The sequence below is a fragment of the Eschrichtius robustus genome, chromosome 18, assembly GCF_028021215.1.
Source record: "Eschrichtius robustus isolate mEscRob2 chromosome 18, mEscRob2.pri, whole genome shotgun sequence".
Lineage (NCBI taxonomy): Eukaryota > Metazoa > Chordata > Mammalia > Artiodactyla > Eschrichtiidae > Eschrichtius > Eschrichtius robustus.
The window spans coordinates 66,437,576-66,459,049 of record NC_090841.1 but is presented as its reverse complement, the minus strand read 5'-3'; the positions used below and the strand labels follow the sequence as shown (position 1 = coordinate 66,459,049).

At 38.4% G+C, this 21,474-nt stretch overlaps 1 protein-coding gene across 1 annotated transcript; it reads left to right on the top strand.

Moving 5' to 3' along the window:
* The first annotated feature begins 3,181 nt into the window (after window positions 1–3,181).
* Window positions 3,182–21,419, top strand: TGDS (TDP-glucose 4,6-dehydratase). The gene is made up of 12 exons (XM_068526790.1): window positions 3,182–3,392; window positions 5,359–5,425; window positions 6,481–6,549; window positions 7,615–7,705; window positions 10,759–10,901; window positions 13,144–13,242; window positions 14,205–14,264; window positions 15,598–15,641; window positions 16,239–16,404; window positions 17,817–17,875; window positions 18,629–18,726; window positions 19,962–21,419. Exons 1-12 carry the CDS (start codon window positions 3,307–3,309, stop codon window positions 20,045–20,047), a joined length of 1,068 nt encoding a protein of 355 aa, XP_068382891.1. The 5' UTR covers window positions 3,182–3,306; the 3' UTR covers window positions 20,048–21,419.
* The last annotated feature ends 55 nt before the right edge of the window (window positions 21,420–21,474 follow it).

Here is a 21,474-nt window from a genome sequence, read left to right as displayed (position 1 = left end):
CTCCACCACGAGCCAAGGATACCCACCAATCAGAGGCTGAAATGGGCGGGACTGCAGATATGCAAGTCCCATCACTCCCCGGCCTTTTGGCTAGTTCCCGCCTTTTTTATGGAGACTCAGGAGGATGTTGCTTCAGGTTACGGAAAAATTATTGCCCTCCTCTCCTCCGCGCGCGTGGTGCCATTGCGCATGCGCGGGCGCGCGGACCGGGCCCGAAAGGTTTCCAGCCGTGCGTGGGGTTCGAAAATAGCTAAGAAACACACAACAGCAATGTTTCTGGTGAGGGGAGGAATACTCCAGCAAAGAAAGCCCTACGTGCCCATGTAACGTACTGGACGTTTCCAACTTAATGTCTCAAAAGCACGTAACTGCCCCTGTCCATTTAATGCCTGGCCTCTCGGCACCTTCAACCGACTTTTTCCTCCTAGGTTTCCTGTCTTCTTGAGCTATGCCATCATCCAACAGGCCAGACAGCTGAGAATTATAGCGACACCGCCCTCCCCCCCTTATCGCCACCCCTCATACCTCTACATCCAATCAATTCAATGAAACAGAAGTTTATTAGCGCCTCTTCTGGACGGTTAGGTTAGGAAGTGCCAGCCACTATTCTATGCAGGCCACCATCTTACCATTATTTACTTGGCCTATGGCAACTAACCCGACAACAGTCAATTCTCTCCAAGTGGTTACACACAGTCTATCTCTAGCCTAGTACCACAGAAAGCTTTGGGAAGCGCAGTATGACTGTATCACTTTCCTTCGAAGTCTCTCAGTTGCCTTAGGACATAATCCAATCTTTAGAATATGACTTTCAAGTCTCTCGAATTGGCATCTCTCAACAGGTGATGTCCATCCTTACCGAGCCACTGTCAGTTTGCTAAACACACGCCAAGTTCTCCCCTCTGGGCCTATAGCACTTGCAGATCCCTCCTGCTGGAATACTTCACATATCCTACCATTCAGCCTCCACTTCATCTCCTTTTCCTACTTTACTTTCCCAAGGCACGGTAAGAAGCCTTTCTCAAACCCTCAAATCTGTGTTAGATACCCCTGGTACCAGAATCCCTTACTGCCCTACCAGGGCAGTTACCACACTATTTTGTAAATGTCTATTGATTTACCTGAATCCCTTACTATATTGTAAGCTCCAGCTGGTCAGAGACTATGTCTGTCTTGATGAGAGTAGAAGCTCAAAAATCATTTCATGAATAAATGTATATAAATGATTTTCATTTGACAACAAACTTTTATTACATATAATCAAGTTCTCACAACAGACCTCATCATTTAGAAAAAGAAATCTTGAGGGAACATTTCGTATATACCCAGCGTTTTCTATATCTCTGGATGACCAGGAGTAAACTGGAGATATTAATATATGAGATTTTTATTTATTAAAATATTTATTAAAATATTTTATTTATTTTTAATTATAAAAGTAATTCATGCAGCTTAGAAAAAAATTCACAGTCAAAAAAGTACGGGGAAAAAAAGTATGATGTAAAAATTGAAGTCCTCATTTCCTTCTTTCCCTGCTCATACGGATACCCAAAGGTAACTCCTTGTTAATAGTTTAGGGTGAATCCTTTAAGACGTGCATTTACAAATTATGTGGTGTTTGCAAACCAAGGACAGGAATAAAATTGGTCATGAAAAAAATCTGAACATTGGCCTTGAATACTGTGACTATTTCTTCTTCTCTTCATAATCAACTTTGTTTTTCCCTCTCACTGAAGACAGGCTTCTTGATTCCTTGTTTCATTTGAATGAGTATAGCTACCAACAAGTTGCAAATTTTTATAGGTCCTCAGAGTTCAAGAAGAGCAACCAGACTATGCTAAAACCTTAGTCCAATTCCAAATCCCAGGAAGAGGATTCAGTTAGCCTATGGTGAGTCAGATGCACATCCTGTGGTCTGCCTGGGTGGGTCAACTTGGGGAGATGATAAAGGGTAGGGAAGTCTGGTCAGATAGAACTGTAAGTATTCACTACAATATATTTTGGTCCTCATTCCATGTTGGTACATTCTTTTTAAAAGCTATATATCAGCCCACTGCATTGAAGAAGTGAGACAATACTAGTAGGTATTTAGATTGTATCCAGTTTTTCATTATAGCAATGAACATACTTATGTTTTTCTGCAATTATCTATATTTTACATCATGAAATTTGGGGATCATAGAGTGGTGTGTACATTTGAACTTTTCATGTATGTTACCACTTGGCCCCCAAAAACAGTTGTAACAAATGACACATCCACATATACTGGGTATTCCCATTCTTCTTAGACTTTACCAGCACATTATGTGGAAAACAAAAACAAAAAACCAAGATATTTATCTATCTGAATAAACAGTATTTACTGATGGTTTATTCTGTGCCAGGCCTGGTCCTGAAGCCTTGGGATTATAGCAGGAAACAAAACAAAGGCCCTACCTTCATGGAACAGTAACAATGAGCAATTCAACATAAATGTTGAAGATGGCTATGGAGAAAAATAAAGAAGGGTAAAGTGGCTCGGGCTCGGGTACAGCTTGCTATTTTAACTGGAGTGATCAAGGAGGGACTGTCCACTAGGGTGGCATTCAAGCTGAGACCTGAGGGTAAAAACTAGGCAGACATCTGAGGAAAGGGCACCCAAGCCCAAGAGAAGACGCATGCCTGGGAAATGCAAGGAAGACCAAAGGAGGGCAGGGAGGCTGAGGCAGGGTGAGTAAGAGGGAGAACAGTAGGAAGAGATCTAAGGATAGGATCTAGGGAACATCTTTACCACGACTGCAAGCGGCCCGCACTGTCTGTAAATGGTGCCGACGACAAAGTAAAAGGCCATTTTGCAATTCCAACCTCCCATCTCCACAGTTTGAAAGAAGAGAACTAAGAGAACTGGAGTTCTCAGCTCAACCGGTGAGTAATCTGTGGAGATCGCTGTAGTTCAAGAATGAAAAGAAGGTCATCATTCCTAACTCCGACCACATGTGTAGCTAAGTAAAGCCTAATCCACGGTGGTGTCATTTGCCCCGGAACCTTTAAGACCCTACTTTCCCAGCTACCCCAGTCACTCCAATCCTCCGAGGTGTTGGCAGAGAAGAGCTGCGCCTGCGCAGTGGCGCTGCTTGGCCCGCACACCCGGAGGCCCCGCCCAGCCCTCAGTGGGCGGGGACAAGTCAGCCCGAGCTCCGGAAGCGGCCGCTGCCTGCCCTGTTAACGTGTCAGGGGAGGGAGACGCGTCGCAAAAAGTCGCGGTGGAACTTCCCTACGATCTACAAACCTGGCGTTTTACGGTTCCAGTCCCTGCTGAGCTGGGAGATGTCGGCTGCGGGACGGCCCGAGCCCTTGCGTCCTCCCGACGGCTTTGCGAAGCGGGTCCTGGTGACCGGGGGTGCTGGTTTCATGTAGGTAACGGCGCCGCTGGCAGAGTAGTGGCTCCCCAGAAACCCCAACCTTTCCCTGCGCCTCTGCTTGCCATTGGCAACTTGGGATCAGCTTTGGGGATCTGATTGACAGGGGGAGGGTCTTAACGCACGACTGGGATCATCCCACCTTCTCTCCACTTCCCGGCCTGCGAAGACGTGCGTGGCTCTTTTGAAACGACTTCTTTTAAGCGCCTCCCAAACGAAGCAAAAGTGCTGTGGTACTGTCCACCTTTCTACCTGGCCCGAGAGGTACCTGTCACTTTTCTGAGTGCGACCCCTTTGCAGTAAGCTTCTCACCAACTGCCCCAACCCGAGCCCAGGGCCCACGATACACAGGACTTGGACGTATAGGCTCCATGAACCGGTTTGGGGATTATGATAAGGGTTTCATTTATTCAGCAGACTTTAAAAAATCCTCTGTCGGTGTTTTGACCTGTACTAGTCGTTTGAAGCCTCTTTCCCTCTCACACCCATATTTAATCAGCAAGTCTTCGCTCACTCCTTAGAAAGAGACCACTTCTCACCCTCCTCCCCTGTTCTCCCCTAGCCCCTGTTAATGTCTGCTTTTGCCTAGACTGCTACTGTAGCCTCCTGATTGGTCACACTGCTTCCACTCTTGTTCCCTTAAAGCCTGTTATCACGCACAAGTCAGTGTTTATTAAGTAAATAAGTGCGTAATTTCACTCCAAAGATTCCTGTCGGACTTAGAATAAAATGCAAACTCTTTACCATGTCTAGAAGACTCTCAGGTGTCAAAGCTCAAACCGGATCTCCTGTCGTTCCACCTCTTGCTTTTCTGGGCCTCTTGCAGTTCCTGGAACCCAGGAGGCTATTTTCCCCTATTTTGAGGCCTTTGCACTTGCTCCCCCTTTGCTTAGGCTGTTTGCATGACTCAGTTCAGATGTTTACGCAGAGGTCACCTCCTCCCGGCCTTAGCTGACCACCCTATCTAAAATAGACCCTCTCCCAACTAACACACTTATCACTACCTGAAACTATATTGCATATTTGTGTTTACTTATTGCCTGCATCCCAACCCTAGGATGTAAACCGAGTGAGGGCAGAGACTGGGGTTCCCTCAACACCTGGAAGAATGCTTCCCCCCCCCCCCATTAGTATATTAGATCATCTCTTCCAATCTGACAGTGACTTGGAGGAGGGTACCAGGCAAGTTTCATTTAATGAAAAGGGGAGCATGGGCATAAAAGGGTGGTACAGTGCTGGTCCAGGAAAGGTACGTCCTAGAAAGTTCTGTGAAAGGGCTGTCAAGTACAAACTCTGAATTCATAATTTGTTCCTAGGAGCCCAACGTTTTGGTGTATATGATAAAAATCTGGTAGATCATCTCACTGAGATGCCTCTGGCTCCACTTCAGGGTCCTCTGAAACCCACTGTGCCACTAACCTCAGGATGGTTTCAGCAGTTCTTAGCCTTGGAAACCTAGGTTTACCACTTTACACCACCAGATTCTTATACCAAGAAATAGCAATTGCAATAGGCTACTGTGAACATGGACAATTCCTATGCTTATAACAGCTTAATTTTTACATAGTTACACTTGCAGTCTCTGAAAGGGCACATCGTCGTTTAAGTCCATCTGCAGTGAACACCACCCATTGTATTTATGATACTGCTTTACTCCCACGCTCAAAGTATGCAAGGACAGCATCATTTGGTTAATTATTTTCTTATACCCAAGACCAGTAAATTCTCTCTTCACCATAGTGTAAAGGGAGTGTAAGACTTTGTGTATCAATACTGTTGAGAAGATTAATGAAAAGTGTGGATGTGTGTATATTCAGCGTAGTTACATCATTTCTGTTATCTTGCAATAATTTGAAGGTATCTTTGAATAGTTTCCTAATACTCAGCAACTTAGGATAACGTTTGAGAATTTAAGGAAAAGGTTAAATTTTCTGCTAACAAGATACACTTTTCTCTATAGTGCATCACATGTGATTGTCTCCTTAGTAGAAGATTATCCAAACTATATGATCATAAATCTAGACAAGGTAAGTTTTATAAAAATGAGCTCTGTGTTTAAAAAAAAAAAAAAGAGCCCTGTGTGCTGAAACTTACTTATATTTTTTAAAAAGTATTAGAATCCTGTCCTGCTGATATTTTAGTTTTTTATTTAGTCATTTTAGCAGCTTAGGAGCCTATATAGTCATGTGTTCATACAGTTTTAAATCTTACATAAAGTCTTGAAACTTTTAAATTTGTTATGATAGCTCATAACGTAAAGGTTTTAAGTGCAGTATTTTTACTAAAAGAAAATCTTCACTCTGAATTCAGTATTTAGTGTAATCTTGTGATTGTTAACCTTTTTTGGCATTGAGATACTCTGATTATTTTATTATATGATTTTATAACTGCCACCTCCTGAAAATTATATATTTATTTTAAAAACTAAAGTGCACGTAAATTAATTTAGTTTTGAGAATTTTTCTGTAATAATTGGAAGTTCCCTGGAGATTCTGAAAGCCATGATTGGTAATCACTGTGTTGTTGACTTTAAACACAAGATACAATTAGTTACCTTAATTTTATAAAACATAATAGTAAAAAATATATAGAGAGAGGCAAAAAATAATCTGTAAGTCTTAATAATTTTTGCCTGCCATAATATCATGGACAGTAATTTTTTCCTCCATCTGTATACACTGATTTACCAACAGTTAACTCAGGAAAAAGCATAATGAGATACAATATGTGTAACACAGGTGTAATTGTATTCAATCACTAATTCCTTTTCAGTAAGGAATGGTGAACTCTTACAGCCCCCAGTGGCTGAAGGCAAATCTGGGCAGGAAAATTTTTTAAAGGAGGGGCTTATAAAAATTAATTTTTTTGTATTTTGAAAAGGTAACAAAATTACATATTTTTGTTTGTTTTTTACTTTTAAGATATCAGAAACTTCTTAAAACACTGAGAGCAAACACTTTAAGGAGACATGTTTTTGTGCTATGATCAGAAATCTATAGTATTTTAAATGAATTGATATTTTATAGGAAAAGCTATTATCACTTTTTGTGTTGTTTTTTCCCCCTTCCTTACTTATTTTAAGCTGGATTACTGTGCAAGCCTGAAGAATCTTGAAACCATTTCTAATAAACAAAATTACAAATTTATACAGGTATGGAAGTATTCTTATAATTATATAATTATTTTATACTGTGCCTCTTTAGTCATTTAGACATTATATCTTTCTACTTTGTAAACTTGCGTAGTATGGGCTTGGAAGCATGCTTATTAAAGACCTTTTTAATTTCCAGAAGCACCGTGTGCTATAGAGGATATTACTTGTAGATTGATACTGCATATAAAGCTACATGTTATTTTTGGTGCCTTGGCAGATCTATGAGTAGCTGACTGAAATTCCATGGTGTGTGATTTTTAGCCTTCTTCATAAGGCCTTGCTGGTATTTAAAGAGGTTGGTATAAAGTAGGGTATTACTCAGGCCAGTCAGTAGTCAAAAACCCCACCATACAAGCCCATGGTAGTCCAAAGTATAAGCCAGGCAGCCTGGTCACTAATTCAGAAAGGGAAATTTTAATGTCAAATGAAACTATCTTATGATTTATGTTTTTTAAAGTGATTCTATAAACTCTCTTTTTAACCACAAATCTTAAAGAATATACTAAGCAAACATTTCATAATTTTTTTCTTCTATCTGAAAGTGTCTCCTTTAGTCACTGAAGAATTGTTGAGAATACGTATTTTTAGAACTAAGTGTACATATAACATTAAAAATACTCAAAAGTTTACTTAGTTGTGGTGAAATCCATCATTCCAATTGTTATACTTACTTTGAATATATTTCAATAGTGGTTATCTCAAACTTTTAAAAGTATGTTTATATTTTTTCCTGCTAACATAGTTAGCTTAGGTTGGCAAGAATGTTAAGAAAAAAAGCTAGCACAGTCCACAGAAGTAGTTGGTGCTCAAAAAAATACTGTTTTAGACACTTATTTGCAAAAACATATTTTGAATTGAATATCTTGTATCCTAGGATGCTGAAGAAATACCTCATTACTGTATTTGACCCCTCAGTTGAATTTTCAAGATATTCTCTTTTATACCTGGGTTGGGGGGATTAATCCTTTTTCTTATCATTTTTTTGTTCATGAAGTAAAATGGTTTTTATGGTTGGGAGTGCTCAATGAAACTCAGTTTTTTCATGTTTGTTTTTTTATATAGGGTGACATATGTGATTCTCACTTCGTGAAACTACTTTTTGAAGCAGAGAAAATAGACATAGTACTACATTTTGCCGCACAAACACATGTAGGTAAGCATTGTTTTATGTTACGGTTATGATGGGCAAATGTTTTTTTTCCAGTGGCTAACTAGCCAAAATGAAGGTCCAATAATGGGGTTGAACAAGTAGGTACTTAATGTATGTGAAAGAACATATACCATGTTCTACCAGAAAAGCCCTTAGTCACTCTGTCCTCTAGATACTTGGCGCTATTCAGATCCCTTGTGTTAGCGTAGGGTAAAATGTAACCTTGACTGTTATCTTAAAACTGAGTTTAGCCAAATCCAGAATAGTGATTACTTCTGGGGAAATGGGCCTTCAGCTGTATTTTTATGTTGTTTTTCTTAAGGTGGGTGGTAGATACACAGTTGAACATTATATTATTATCTGTACTGTTTTGTCCTAAGATATCTTCTAATAATTTGTCTAACATTTTATATTGTGAAATGTAATATATATTCAGAAGAATTTAGAAGTAAGGTTAAATGAATAATGATAATGTGAATACTCATGTAGCCATCACCTAAACAAAAGAATGTTGCTGAACCCTCTTTAGTAGTAGTATTACTACTGCCTTATTACCTGATTTTTAAGTTATAATTTCCCTTGGTGTTCTCTGCAGTTTTACTGTCTCTGTATTTATCTCTAAACAGTGTAGGTTAGTTTTGCCTCTTTTTAGATTTTATAAAAATGCGTATATAAAATAACATGTTTTGGTCTTGCTTTTTCATCCTTGTAGATTCATCCATGCAGTTGGGTGTAGGTATAATTTGTTCCTTGTCAGTGACATACAATATTCCATTCTAAGTATATACCACAACTCCTGTGTCTGTTTTACTCTTGATGGACATTTGGATTGTTCGCACGTTGGAGCAATTTTGAACAATACTACCATGAGCATTCTTACACATGCATCTTGGTACACATAAATACACATTTCTCTCAATATATAACTGGAATTGTAAGATCTGCACACTTCAACATGGAGATAATTTCCAACTATATTCCAAAACAGTTATACCAGTTTCTTCTCCTGCAGGAGTATATGAGACCTTCTGTTATTCTAGATCTCACCAAAGCTTAGTTTTGTCAGTCTTTTCCATTTTTGTCAATCTGAGTAGTGTGTAGAGTGGCATCTGATTGTGGTTTTAATTTGTGTTTCCCTGATTACTGATGAAGCTGTGTACTTTTTATATGTTTATTAATAATTTCAGTTTCTTCTTTTGTGAAATACTGTTGAAATCTTTTGCCCATTTAAAAATTTTTAAATCAATTCTCATTGATTTGTTGGACTATATATATGTGTGTGTGTATATATGTGTGTGTGTATATATATATGCACACACGCACTGAATACTAGTCCTTTGTTATGTGTATTATATATATCTTCTCCTACTCTGTGGCTTATTTTTTCATCTTTTTGCTAGTGTGTTTTGATGAACAGATGTTCTTATATAAATTCTTAATGAATTTATATATCTTTTATGGTATGGTTAATGCTTTTTGGGTCTTAAGAAATTCTCTTTTACCCCAAGGTCATGAAGATATTCTTCTGTGTTATCTTTGAAAAGCTTTATAGTTTTGCCTTTCACATTTAGATTTGTAATCCGTCTGAAACTCATTTTTATATGCAGTATGAGATAAGAATCCAATTTCATTTTTTTCTATTTGAATACCAATTGGACCTCTACCACTTATGGGAAAGTTCACCAGTTTCCACTGCGCTGTCATGTATCAAGTATCTATATGAGTATCTGTTTCTCAACTCCCCATTTGTCTGTCTGTGCCTGTGCTGATTACACAGTATATTGACTAATGTAGTGTTTTCATATCTGGTAGAACAAATCCTTCTACTTGGTTAATGATAAAGTGGTTTCCCTTCCAACAATTTATGAGATGCTTACCAGTACTTCCTGTTGTCGGTCTTTGGTGGTTTTATTATATTTTTCCCTGATTATTAATGATGTTAAAAACCTTTGCATTTGTTTACTGGATTATCCTCCTCCCTTTCCTATTTGTATATCTCTTTAGAAAGTTTCTGTGTAAGTCTGTTTACCATTTTCAAGTGGGTTGTCAGTTTTTTCCTTACAGATTTTTATAAGTCCTTTATATATTCTGAATTCAAACCTTTTGCCACTACCTTTTTTCCAATCTGTGATTTGCCTTTTCACTTCCTTTCTATTTTATTTTATCTCATCTCATCTCACATCACCTCAACTCACCTCACCTCACCTCACCTCAGCTGCGTTGTGCGATCTGAGTTCCCCAACCAGGGATTGAACCCAGGCCCTTGGCAGTGAGAGTGCTAAGTCCTAACCACCAGACTGCCAGGAATTTCCCTGCCTTTTCACTTTCTTAATGATATCTTTGGATCATTTGAAGTTCTTCATTTCAGTGTAGTCCAGTTTATCAACCTTTTCCTTTATGGTTAGTGCTCTTTGTGTTCTGTGTAAGAACTCTTTTCCTACCTCCACGGTCATGGAGATATTCTCTTATATTCTTTTCATAAAAGTTATTGTTTTGCCTTCTACATTCAGATTTTTTCCCCATATGAATATCAGCTTGACCCAGCACCATTTATTGAAAGAATCAACCTTTCCCCATTGCCACCTTTGTTGGAGATGAAGTACCCATATATGCATGGTTCCGTTTCTGGGCTCCTGTTCTGTTCCATTGGTCTTTGTCTATCCTTATGCCATTACCACACTGTAATTACTGTAACTTTATAATAATTCTTGATACCAGCAAAGCAAACCCTCCTACCTTTTAGTTGTTCCAAAATTTTTTAAAATGTAAGAGCATTTTAAATTTTAGATGTATCATTTCTTTTCTGAATTAAAAAAAAAGTGTTTCCTGCAAATATAGCACTGATAGTTTTCTAGGTTCTAAGAATTCACACGTACTATGTAATTTGGGCTTAAAGAAATCATAAATAGCAATGCACCTTATGTTATTTTTAACACCGTTGCAGTTGTGGTGAATGAAGAAAAGTGAATAGAGCTTTCCTTAAGCCTGAGTCTACTGTTTAGTATTTACTTTGTCCCTTGAGTGGAATTGTTCTAGCTTTTTCTTCTTTTTTTTAGATCTTTCGTTTGTCCGTGCCTTTGAGTTTACGTATGTTAATGTTTATGGCACTCACGTTTTGGTAAGCGCTGCTCATGAAGCCAGAGTGGAGAAATTTATTTATGTCAGCACAGATGAGGTCTATGGAGGCAGTCTTGATAAGGTGAGCTTAGAAAACGACTGTTTCGGACTTCCCTGGTGGCGCAGTGGTTAGGAGTCCTCCTGCCAATGCAGGGGACACGGGTTCGAGCCCTGGTCCGGGAAGATCCCACATCCCGCAGTGTAACTAAGCCCGTGCACCACAACTACTGAGCCCATGCGCCACAACTACTGAGCCCATGTGCCACAACAATTTTTTTTTTAAATTTTTAATATTTATATATTTATTTATTTTTGGCTGCATTGGGTCTTCGTTGCTGCACGTGGGCTTTCTCTAGTTGTGGCGAGCGGGGGCTACTCTTCGTTGCGGTGCGCGGGCTTCTCATTGCGGTGGCTTCTCTTGTTGCAGAGCACGGGCTCTAGGTGTGTGGGCTTCAGTAGTTGCAGCACGTGGGCTCAGTAGTTGTGGCTCACGGGCTCTAGAGCACAGGCTCAGTAACTGTGGTGCACGGACTTAGTTGCTCCGCGTCATGTGGGATCTTCCCAGACCAGGGCTCGAACCCATGTCCCCTGCATTAGCAGGCGGATTCTTAACCACTGAGCCACTAGGGAAGCCCTGCACCACAACTACTGAAGCCTGCACACCTAGAGCCCTTGCTCCGCAACAAGAGAAGCCACCGCAATGAGACGCCTGCTCACCGCAACGAAGAGGAGCCCCCGCTCGCCACAACTAGAGAAAGCCCGTGCGCAGCAACAAAGACCCAACGCAGCCAAAAATAAATAAATTAAATAAGTAAATAAAACAGATGTTATAAAAAAAAGAAAGAAAATGACTGTTTCACCTACTTACCCCGTACCACCATAGAAACCTGTCTTATGAAAACCTACTCTGGACTTTTTTCATCTTCTGATTATACACACTTGTGGGACTCCCCAGAATATTATTCCGTTGTGTCTTCTGTTCAAATCAAATAATACCACCCCAAGTGGGGAACCACAGCCTAGTCTGGTACAGATTTATATATGTAATATGACCGACATATTTTGCAAGCAAGCAGCAGCTTTTCCCTGATCACCCAGTCGTACATCATGAATGTCATTCCCATGGGCCAAAGCATGTGTAAGTTACACTGCAGCATAAGGCCTGTCTCCCTTCTGTTCCGCTCAGAAAAGCATACTGTACTGTCAAGGACTGAGTGTGAAATTGTTGTAGAAACTGGAATCTGTTCTCCTTTGTTAATCATTTGTAAACATTATACTTTTTATGCAAAGAGAGGCTCCATTCTCCAGTCTGTATTTTTCATAGTCAGTGTTTACAGTGACCTCATTTTGTTTTGTTTTATTTTTTAAATGCATTTATTTACCAAAACACATACATAGTGGGAAAAAAACCAAGTAGTTTGAAAAGACGTATAATGAGAAAAAGCAGACCCTGACCACTTCTCCTCAGTGCCCAATCCCACTTCTGAGGAACAACCATTTGCAAACTCTCTTTGCAATTTTTATCAGGTAAGCTTCTTCCTTGTACTCCTGTCAGCCTACATCAGATCTGACACAGTAGCCAGAATGCTTTTTAAATATAAGTGAGATCATGATATTACTCTCATCAAAACCCATCATTGTTTTGACAGTGGCCTTCAAGGTTCCACATGCTCTGGCCTCCAGCTTTCAGACCTCATCTCACATTTCTCTTCCCTCACACTAGCCTCCTTGTAGTTCCATTGGACACAGTCTGTCTCAGGGCCTTTGCACTTGCTGTTCTGTCTGCCTGCCTTACAGGGTTGTTGTGAACTTTAATGAAGTTACTACATGTAAAGTGCTTAGAAAAATGCCAGGCACATAGCTGGGTTTCAATAAATTTTTTTTTTTTTGGCTGCATTGGGTCTTTGTTTCTCTGCAGGCTTTCTCTAGTTGTGGCGAGTGGGGGCTACTCTTCCTTGCGGTACGGGGGCTTCTCACTGCGATGGCTTCTCTTGTTGCGGAGCATGGGCTCTAGGTCTGTGGGCCTCAGTAGTTGTGGCGCATGGGCTCAGTAGTTGTGGCTTGCGGGATCTAGAGCGCAGGCTCAGTAGTCATGGCTTACTGGCTTAGTTGCTCCACGACATGTGGGATCTTCCTGGACCAGGGATCGAACCTGTGTCCCCTGCATTGGCAGGATTCTTAACCACTGCACCACCAGGGACGTCCTCAATAAATGTTTTTTAAATGTACTGATTTACATTTCAAGTTTGTAATATGTTCTCCAATTTTTCTACTTAGAAAGTATACATAATACTTATTTTTTTAATATGTCTTTTTAAAATTAGGAATTTGATGAATCTTCTCCCAAACAACCTACAAATCCTTATGCATCATCTAAAGCAGCTGCTGAGTGTTTTGTACAGTCTTACTGGGAACGATACAGGGTAAGAACTGATTTCAGAAACTCTAGAATCATTTTTCTTTGGACTTAGGTGTTAAAACTCCAAGTTAGCATTAGCAGCATTTCATTTTCAGGATGGCAGACATAGATTAAGAAAAGTTATATATTAAGGAATTTTAAATACTGATTTCCTATATTGTGTGGACAAAGCAGGGACCTACTTCTTATCCAGTTCATCATTTAAAGGAATAATTTATGTATATATTTTTTTCTACTTCACTAATAGGTAGAGTGGTACGGCTAGAGCGAAAAGCCCTGTTGGAATGTCCTGATTCCCAGGAGTCCTCTGAGTGAAGGAAGACAGAGGGAGGGCAGGTTCCCTTACCTGCAGCTGCTCCTCTCGGCCCCTCGTGAAAGGGAGATAGATTTACCCCAGTGGCTGTGTCAGTGTCCATGCAGGAGCCTTGCCCACTATGAATCATCAGCTGGAACCCCTGCCCTTGGCTTCCCACTGATCTTCCAGAGTTATTAGGGACTGGGTCAGAAAGACGAACCAAGGAGTTGCTTCAGCTTCTCTAGCCTTTTGTGTTCCAGTAGCACTGGTCTTTTCCCTCCACGGACGCTCTTTTTATTTGTAAGGGTTGGTCCAGCAGAGAAAGCCAGCTTGAAGTGTAACATCTCAGGTGGTCTCTGAAATAATCAGGTAGAAATGTCCTTAATTTCCTGCTGTCAGGCCTACAAACCTGCCTCCATCTGTATTCATCCTTCCCTTGTCCCAGTGAAGAGACTATTCCTCTTCTTCCTTTTGGAACCTCCGCCTTTATCTGAATCCCGTCCTCTCCTGTCTTTTCAGGAACCTTACATTAGAAAAAAAATCCCTTTGCTTCTGTCCTTAAGGTGTGTGGAATTATTCAGTCAAAAGTGCCCATAGGTTAGAACTGCTTATCTTTAGATAATCATTATTATTGGACCTTTCCATTACCTTAATGTCGAACTCTCTTCAAGTTTCCAGTTGTCATCACACGAAGCAGTAATGTTTATGGACCACATCAATATCCAGAAAAGGTACATTTTACTTTTGAATTCCTGATGTGTTTTAGTGATTGCGACTTCTCATTATTTAAAATAATCTCTCTTCAGTTATTTGTCCAAAATAATTTATGTTGCAATTAACCGTAATTATAAATGCTTTATAGGCCACATACAAATCTCATCATGTTTAGAGTTTGAAAACTTGAGTTTAAGTCTCAACTTGATACCCACCAGCTGGGATGACCTTAGGTCCTTTGAGCATTGTCTTTAAATTCACGGGTAATGATAATACTTAGGAAGGATTTTGAAGAGTCCAGTGAGATGATGTATGTGAAAATGCCTTGTACTTTGCAGGATTCTAAAACACTATAGAGTACTCCCATCACTACTGTCACACCAGTGAAGACTCCTTCCTAGTATGCAGTCAGACCATATGTCAGGCTGTACAGAAACGTAGACGCTAGTTAGAGAGTGATGCAGGAAGCTTGTACATAAACTTGTCTTAAAGGCAGCCGATTAGCTGTCCCCCAACTCCTCTGTATTGTTGCAGGCCTGAATGTCGTCCAGAAAGTAGTTTAGCAAATAAAGAAATGTAGTTAAAAGGCTGAAAATGTGTGAGGTTGATTCTGTATCATTAAGCCCAATGTTAAGTAACTACTAGTCTCATTGCCTAAATTTATTTATTAAAATTTTTATTCGAGTATAGTTGATTTACAATGTTGTGTTCGTTTCAGGTGTACAGCAGAGTGAATCAGTTACACATATATCTCACTGCCTCAATTTAGAGCTGGGTTTTCTCACTTCTCAGCCGCTGGTTGCCTTGATCTGTCTGCCCAGAGGAAAGGGCCATATCATGATCTGCGGATATTAATATATATTTGGCTTAATTTTTTAACAGACTTATTATAAATTTAATAATTTCTTATCTTACCATGTTTAACAAATTTTCTTTGAATCCAGTGGCACTGGAATTACTTTTTATTAATTTCACAAGCACTTATTGAACAGGTACTGTATGTAAAGTAAAAAGTATGATATGATTCCTGCTCGTATAAAATCAACACACAAGTGAGCTTGCAGTGAGAGCAAACTGTTCAGGAAGATTTTTTCTGAACTTTTTCACTATATCATTTTATCTTCATTTTTATCTAGCAGATAACTGGTATTTGTGAAATAGGAAACGATCTTACAGTTCTTTTACTTATCAAAATTACACTAAGTGTTTCTTGAACTCCTGATAAGAATTAGAATTTGCCCATAAGTGTATTTCTTAACAATAATAATCTTTTAATCTTATGATGAATTCAGGTTTATATTAATGAATGAATTTCCAAAGTCTGAAATGATAATTTAAATATTCTTTTAGGTTATTCCAAAATTTATATCTTTACTTCAACACAACAGGAAATGGTATGTTATTTACCTTTGTACCCATGTTTTTCTGGTATGCTAGACTATTTAGTGTCAGTCTTTCTTGAAAATCATAAAGTGTTAGAGTTGGAGGCCTTAGGATTTAATGTCCCAACAAATTTAAGAATTCCTTCTACAGTCAGTGTAATAGTTAAAAAAATAATTATAATATATAATTCATCTTTATAATTTGATTACTAAGATAATTTTAATTCTTAAATAATCCATCCTAAAACTTTGAGTTATAGCATTAAAATTTGTCATCCATCATTATATAATTTTACTTTTTCAAAAGATTGAACTGTAGATAGTCTTCAAAGTGAACTTAAGGTATAAAATTGATGAATAAATATTTCTGCAGGGGTCACTTACATGTTTGCCACTTTCCTACTGAGCACCCACAGGGGGTTTGGAGGTCAGTTAAGAATTATGGATAAAATCTGGAAGTCATGAGAATTTGTATTTTCAGTAAGAGATGTCTAGGATCTTCATGGGAATTGCCTTCTCTGGAATTGTACCCAATCATTGCCTTACCCTGGTTTGGGAGAGCTTACTTTTTTTTACACTTTATGATTCCCTTTCATTTCATCTTTTTAGCTGCATTCATGGATCAGGGCTTCAAACAAGAAACTTCCTTTATGCTACTGATGTAGTAGAAGCATTTCTCACTGTCCTCAAAAAGGGAAAACCAGGTGAAATTTATAACATTGGAACCAATTTTGAAATGTCAGTTCTCCAGCTTGCCAAAGAACTAATACAACTGGTATGTATATATTATAAGAGGGTAGTATTTTCAAAATTGTCACTAAATTAGTGACAGTAATCACTAATTTTGTCAAAATCAACAATTTACAGTTTACTCATTTGAAAAGTGAACCGGTAAAAAAAGGAACTTCATAATTCCATATGTATGCTGAGATGTGTCATTATTTGAAACTGCATCACTCATTTAGTCACAGCTTTACAGGAAAAAAATTCCACAGCATTAAATGTACATACCCATTATAAGACATACTCAATTTCAGAAAATCGAATGTTAAATTGTGTGTCCTAGAATCAAGGAACACTGATATATAGATAATAGTTATGAGTGTTTTTATGTACTAGTGAGCATCAATTATAAATCTCAGGATTCAGTAAAAAGAGCGACTGAACGAATGGAAAAAACTTGTTTTCCTTTACACTACTCACAGAACACTCTGTCCTCCAAACGTGTGAGTTTTCCACGCCCAGCAATCCTCAGACACCAGCTCAGTGTCCTACAATTTAACTCAGTTCTGACATTACCTGTCTGGTGATGGTGTCAGATCCCACAGGTTAAGGGCTCAGTCTCACAAGACTGCCCTCACTTCACATGTCAATCCCGAGACCTGGCTGTCACCTGTGCTTTTGATCGACAAGGTATAAGTCTGAGGGGCTCACAGAACTCAGGAAAACAGTTTACCCACTAGATTACCGGTTTATTACAAAGGATGGAGGAGATGCATAGGGCAAGATATGAGGGAAAGGGCGTGGATCTTCCTGCCCTCTCCAGGTGTGCCACCTTCCCAGCACCTCCGTGTGTTCAGCAGCCTGGAAGCTCTCCTCTTAGGTTTTTATGGAGGCTTCATGAAGTAGGCATGATTGATCAAATCATGGCCACTGATAATTTGTTCCACTTCTGGTCCCCTTCCCCTCCCTGGAGGTGGGGGCAGGGAGGCTGAGTTCCATCTCTCCAATCACATGGTTGGTTCCCTTGGCAAGCAGTCTTCATCCTTAGGTGCTTTCCAAAAATCACGTGTTAACCTGAACTCTGGTGTGGTTGAAAGGAACTTATGACACCTTTATCTCTCATCACCAGGAAATTCCAAAGGTTTTAGGAACTCTGTGCCAGGAGCAGGGATGAACACCAAATATATATTTCTTATTTTAAATCGCAATATCACACTGAGTAATAACCAAAAGCCAAAAAAATTCATTTTCTCCTATAGTTTATATAATGTGTATTCTCTCAGAGCTTCAGACGGAATTCAGGTTATAAAGTATGGAAAGTGTTAATAAAATGCTATTCGTCTTAGCTGTCTTCCCCACTTGGAGGAGGTTGTTTTTCTTGTCTTTTGAATCAGTTGTTGAATACCATTTTATTCTCTGGTCTCACTTTATAATTTGACTCGAAAGTCTTCTCCATTTTGACAGATCAAAGAGACCAATTCAGAGTCTGAAATGGAAAACTGGGTTGATTATGTTAATGATAGGTGAGTAACAAGTTAAAACATTGGGGAAAGGTTGTGAAATCTTAGGTACTTATAAGATTATAAAATGTATGGACTTACCCAGAAAAGTTTATCTTTTTTGAGTTTTCTGCTAAAATGTTTTTTCCTGATTATAAATGTCATAACAATAAACTGTAGCATTATTATTAGCTGTGTGACTTAAAGAAAGCTATTGACCCTTTCCAAGTCTGAGATTTCCTTGAGTGTGAAATAGGGATACTAATATCTTGCTTATGGAAGTATTTTAAAATTTAATTTATAATGTATATAAACTACCAGACCCAGGGCATGGAACATAAGTCCTAACAAGCTTATGTGTATTTATTCATTCATTCATCAAACATTTAGGTATGAGACATTGCATTCATACCTAGATTGTGGTTGAAATGAGAAAAGGATAAGACACAGAGAGGGTTAGGCTTCTGGATTATAGATGATTTTTAACATATACTTTATTTTACAAATATATAAGTGTGTCATCAGGGAGAATTTTTTGAGAGAAAATTTGAATTATGGACACACATTATTTCTCTTAGTATTTAAATTTGTAAATAGGGAATTTCCTGGTGGTCCAGTGGTTAGGACTCCATGCTTTCACTGCCGAGGGCCTGAGTTCAATCCCTAGTCTGGGAACGAAGATCCCGCAGGCCGTGCAGCAGGGCCAAAAATAAATAAATAAATACATTTGTAAATATATATCCACAGTATCATTTTAAATCTGTTTTGTTTTCCAAGACCTACCAATGACATGAGATATCCAATGAAATCAGAAAAAATACATGGCTTAGGATGGAGACCTAAAGTGCCTTGGAAAGAAGGAATACAGAAAACAAGTATGTTATGAATTGATCATTTGGGGGGAGGGGGAGAATCAGAAAAATTTTAAGGCACAGTAATTTATTTTAGGACACTACAAACAGTGTTGCAATGAATCACTTTCGCTTTTCAAATTTTTACATTTAATGTATTTCTAACATTAGTAATTAAGTATCTTGAATTTCATAGACTAACTTCTGATTAGGCTTCCTTTATCTTACTAGCATTTATCAGATACCTATTTCATTGATTCTCAGATGCACATTTTTTCACATCCTTGAGAGGTATGTGTTTTACAATCACTAGTGTCTTATATTATTATTTCAACTTTTTTTCTTTCTTACTAATATGTAAAGTAATGGTCCATCTTAAGATCAGGCATCTGAGATTTGGTGAAATAGAGACAGTTGCCGTCTTTGAGCGTCTTGAGTCTTTTTATACTGAAACAAACAAATAGGAAGCAAATTTAGTATGTGCAGAAATAGCCATTAAAATAAGTGTATATATAGTCTGTGCATATATGTTAAATTCTGTTTAGAAATGTACTCAAGGGAAAAGATACCCAAGTGTAGGAAAATGTCTCGGTTCAGAGCTTGACATACAAAATATTTGTGTTGAATTTTAAAAAACAAATTCAGGGACCTCCCTGGTGGTCCAGTGGTTAGGACTCCATGCTTTCACTGCTGTGGGCCCCGGTCAGGAAACTAAGATTTTGTAAGCTGCACACACAGCACAGCCAAAAAAAAAAAAAGCAAATTCAAAGATAATTTATTATTTTTCAACTAAAAAAACTTTATTAATAGGATAGCAACATAAAATAATTTTACATATTAACAAAAGGAAGTTGACATCATCTCACTGTGCCTATCATGTAGTATTATGATGTTTACATGAACAAAATACTACAATTCTTTTCCTATGACTTTAAAACCAGTACAAGTGACTTATCTCCCTTTCCCCCTGAATTCCCTAAAATTAGAATGTTTTAATACTTGTACCAGCAAATCCAGTATTGAAGGACTTTTGAAGTTAAAAAGAAAAAAAATTGTTGATTTTTAAATCTACGTTTTCAGGTGATGAAATATCTTGTGATTAACATCGTTGGTTAGTTCAAAATCAAATTGTTTTCGTCATTAGGCAACCCTTGCCTACACATTAGCTGATGGGCAAGGCTTTTCTTACTTAGCAGCAACTCAGTAAATATTGGTTAACTGATGTTTAGTTTTTTATTTTTGTCTTTTTGTTTTATCAGTTGAGTGGTACAGAGAGAATTTTCACAACTGGAAGAATGCAGAAAAGGCATTAGAACCCTTTCCAGTACAACCACCGTTTGTATAGCCGGGACAGTTTTCAGAGAAAGAAGAAACTTATCCTACCTCAACAAGTGATATGAAATCAAGCGGCCAAATGAAGTGTCCTCTTTTCATTTGGAATTAGATTATGACTTTTTGTATAAAATTCAAATGTAAAATGCCTCAGTCTTTAGAAGAGGTTCAGTATTAGCATAGGATTTAAATATCAAAATTCTCTCAGAAACCTTTTCTCCTAAAAATTAGGGACCAGTAAGCATAGAAAGACTCTTCTGTAGGTGTGGGCCAGGAAGGAGGAAATCTCCTGGTTCTGAGAACAAGGACAGGTAATAGCTCTGGGCAGATGACAGCCTTCGCTGGCAGTGAACTCAGCTTCCCATCCTTTCCCACTGCCTAGACAGTCTCTGAAGTTTTTTAGGCGGTATAGGATGAGCCTTTTGCCCTAATTTATCTTTTTAAGGTCTGATGTGCTACAGTTGCTTTAAAAATGAAACAAATGGAAGCATATCTAGCACTTTTTAACTTTATTTGATAATTTTGTACAATTATTTTTTAAAAGAAGGATGTAGTTTTTATATTTTCAAAATTGGTCATTGAACTATGTAAGTAATCTTGTATCAGAGAAATTTTATCATGTATTTACTGTTTAAAATGATTTTATTTATAAAATTATCAATACTTTAATGTATTAATGTATAATGTAGCTTTTTTAAAAGTAATGTATGTTTTTGTTTTGCTGTAAAAAATTTTTTTAAATACTTGATTATCATGTATTTTTAGTTCCTCTCTTCCCTAAAGACTTTAAGATGATTTGAAAAGGTAACTGATTGGATATTACATTCAGAAAAGGAAAAGGGTCAAAGACTATGCCCAGCTTTCCGGCCTCAGTGTGTGACTGGTGCCTTGTTTTCTCTGTGGAGTAGGAAGCAAGGTTATTAACTCAGAGGTGGTTGAAGGAGGGTGATAGGAGTGGCATAAGGGCCTGGGGCATGTGGAGACTGGGAAAAGTGTAGTAAGCAGATTGAAAATTAGTAAGGGGATTTGCCAAACAGGAGTGAAACACAAACTGAGGCCGAACACTGTAATTGCAGAATTCTGCTATGTGTCGAAATAGATTGAGCCAGAGCTGGGCTCAGCGTGAGGCCCAGGGACTAGAGTTGAGTGAGATCGACTGAAATGATGGTCCCCTGGTCTTAGGTGTGTAGGGAAGAAATGCTTCTTGGAGGTAGCCTGTAGCTCTAGAGAAAATGGAGAGGGCCGAAGGGAGCAGGGGTAAGATCTCAGGGAGGCAACTGTAGGAAGTTACAGGCAGAAAATGGGACTAACTGAGAGCAAATAGTCTTTGATGGAGTTTGGTCATTGAGGGTAGCTGACAAAATAAAAACACTTGTTCTGTGTCATTTGTTCTTGCACATATTTTTGTGATCTTTCAGGCAGTGAAAATACCCTGTATGA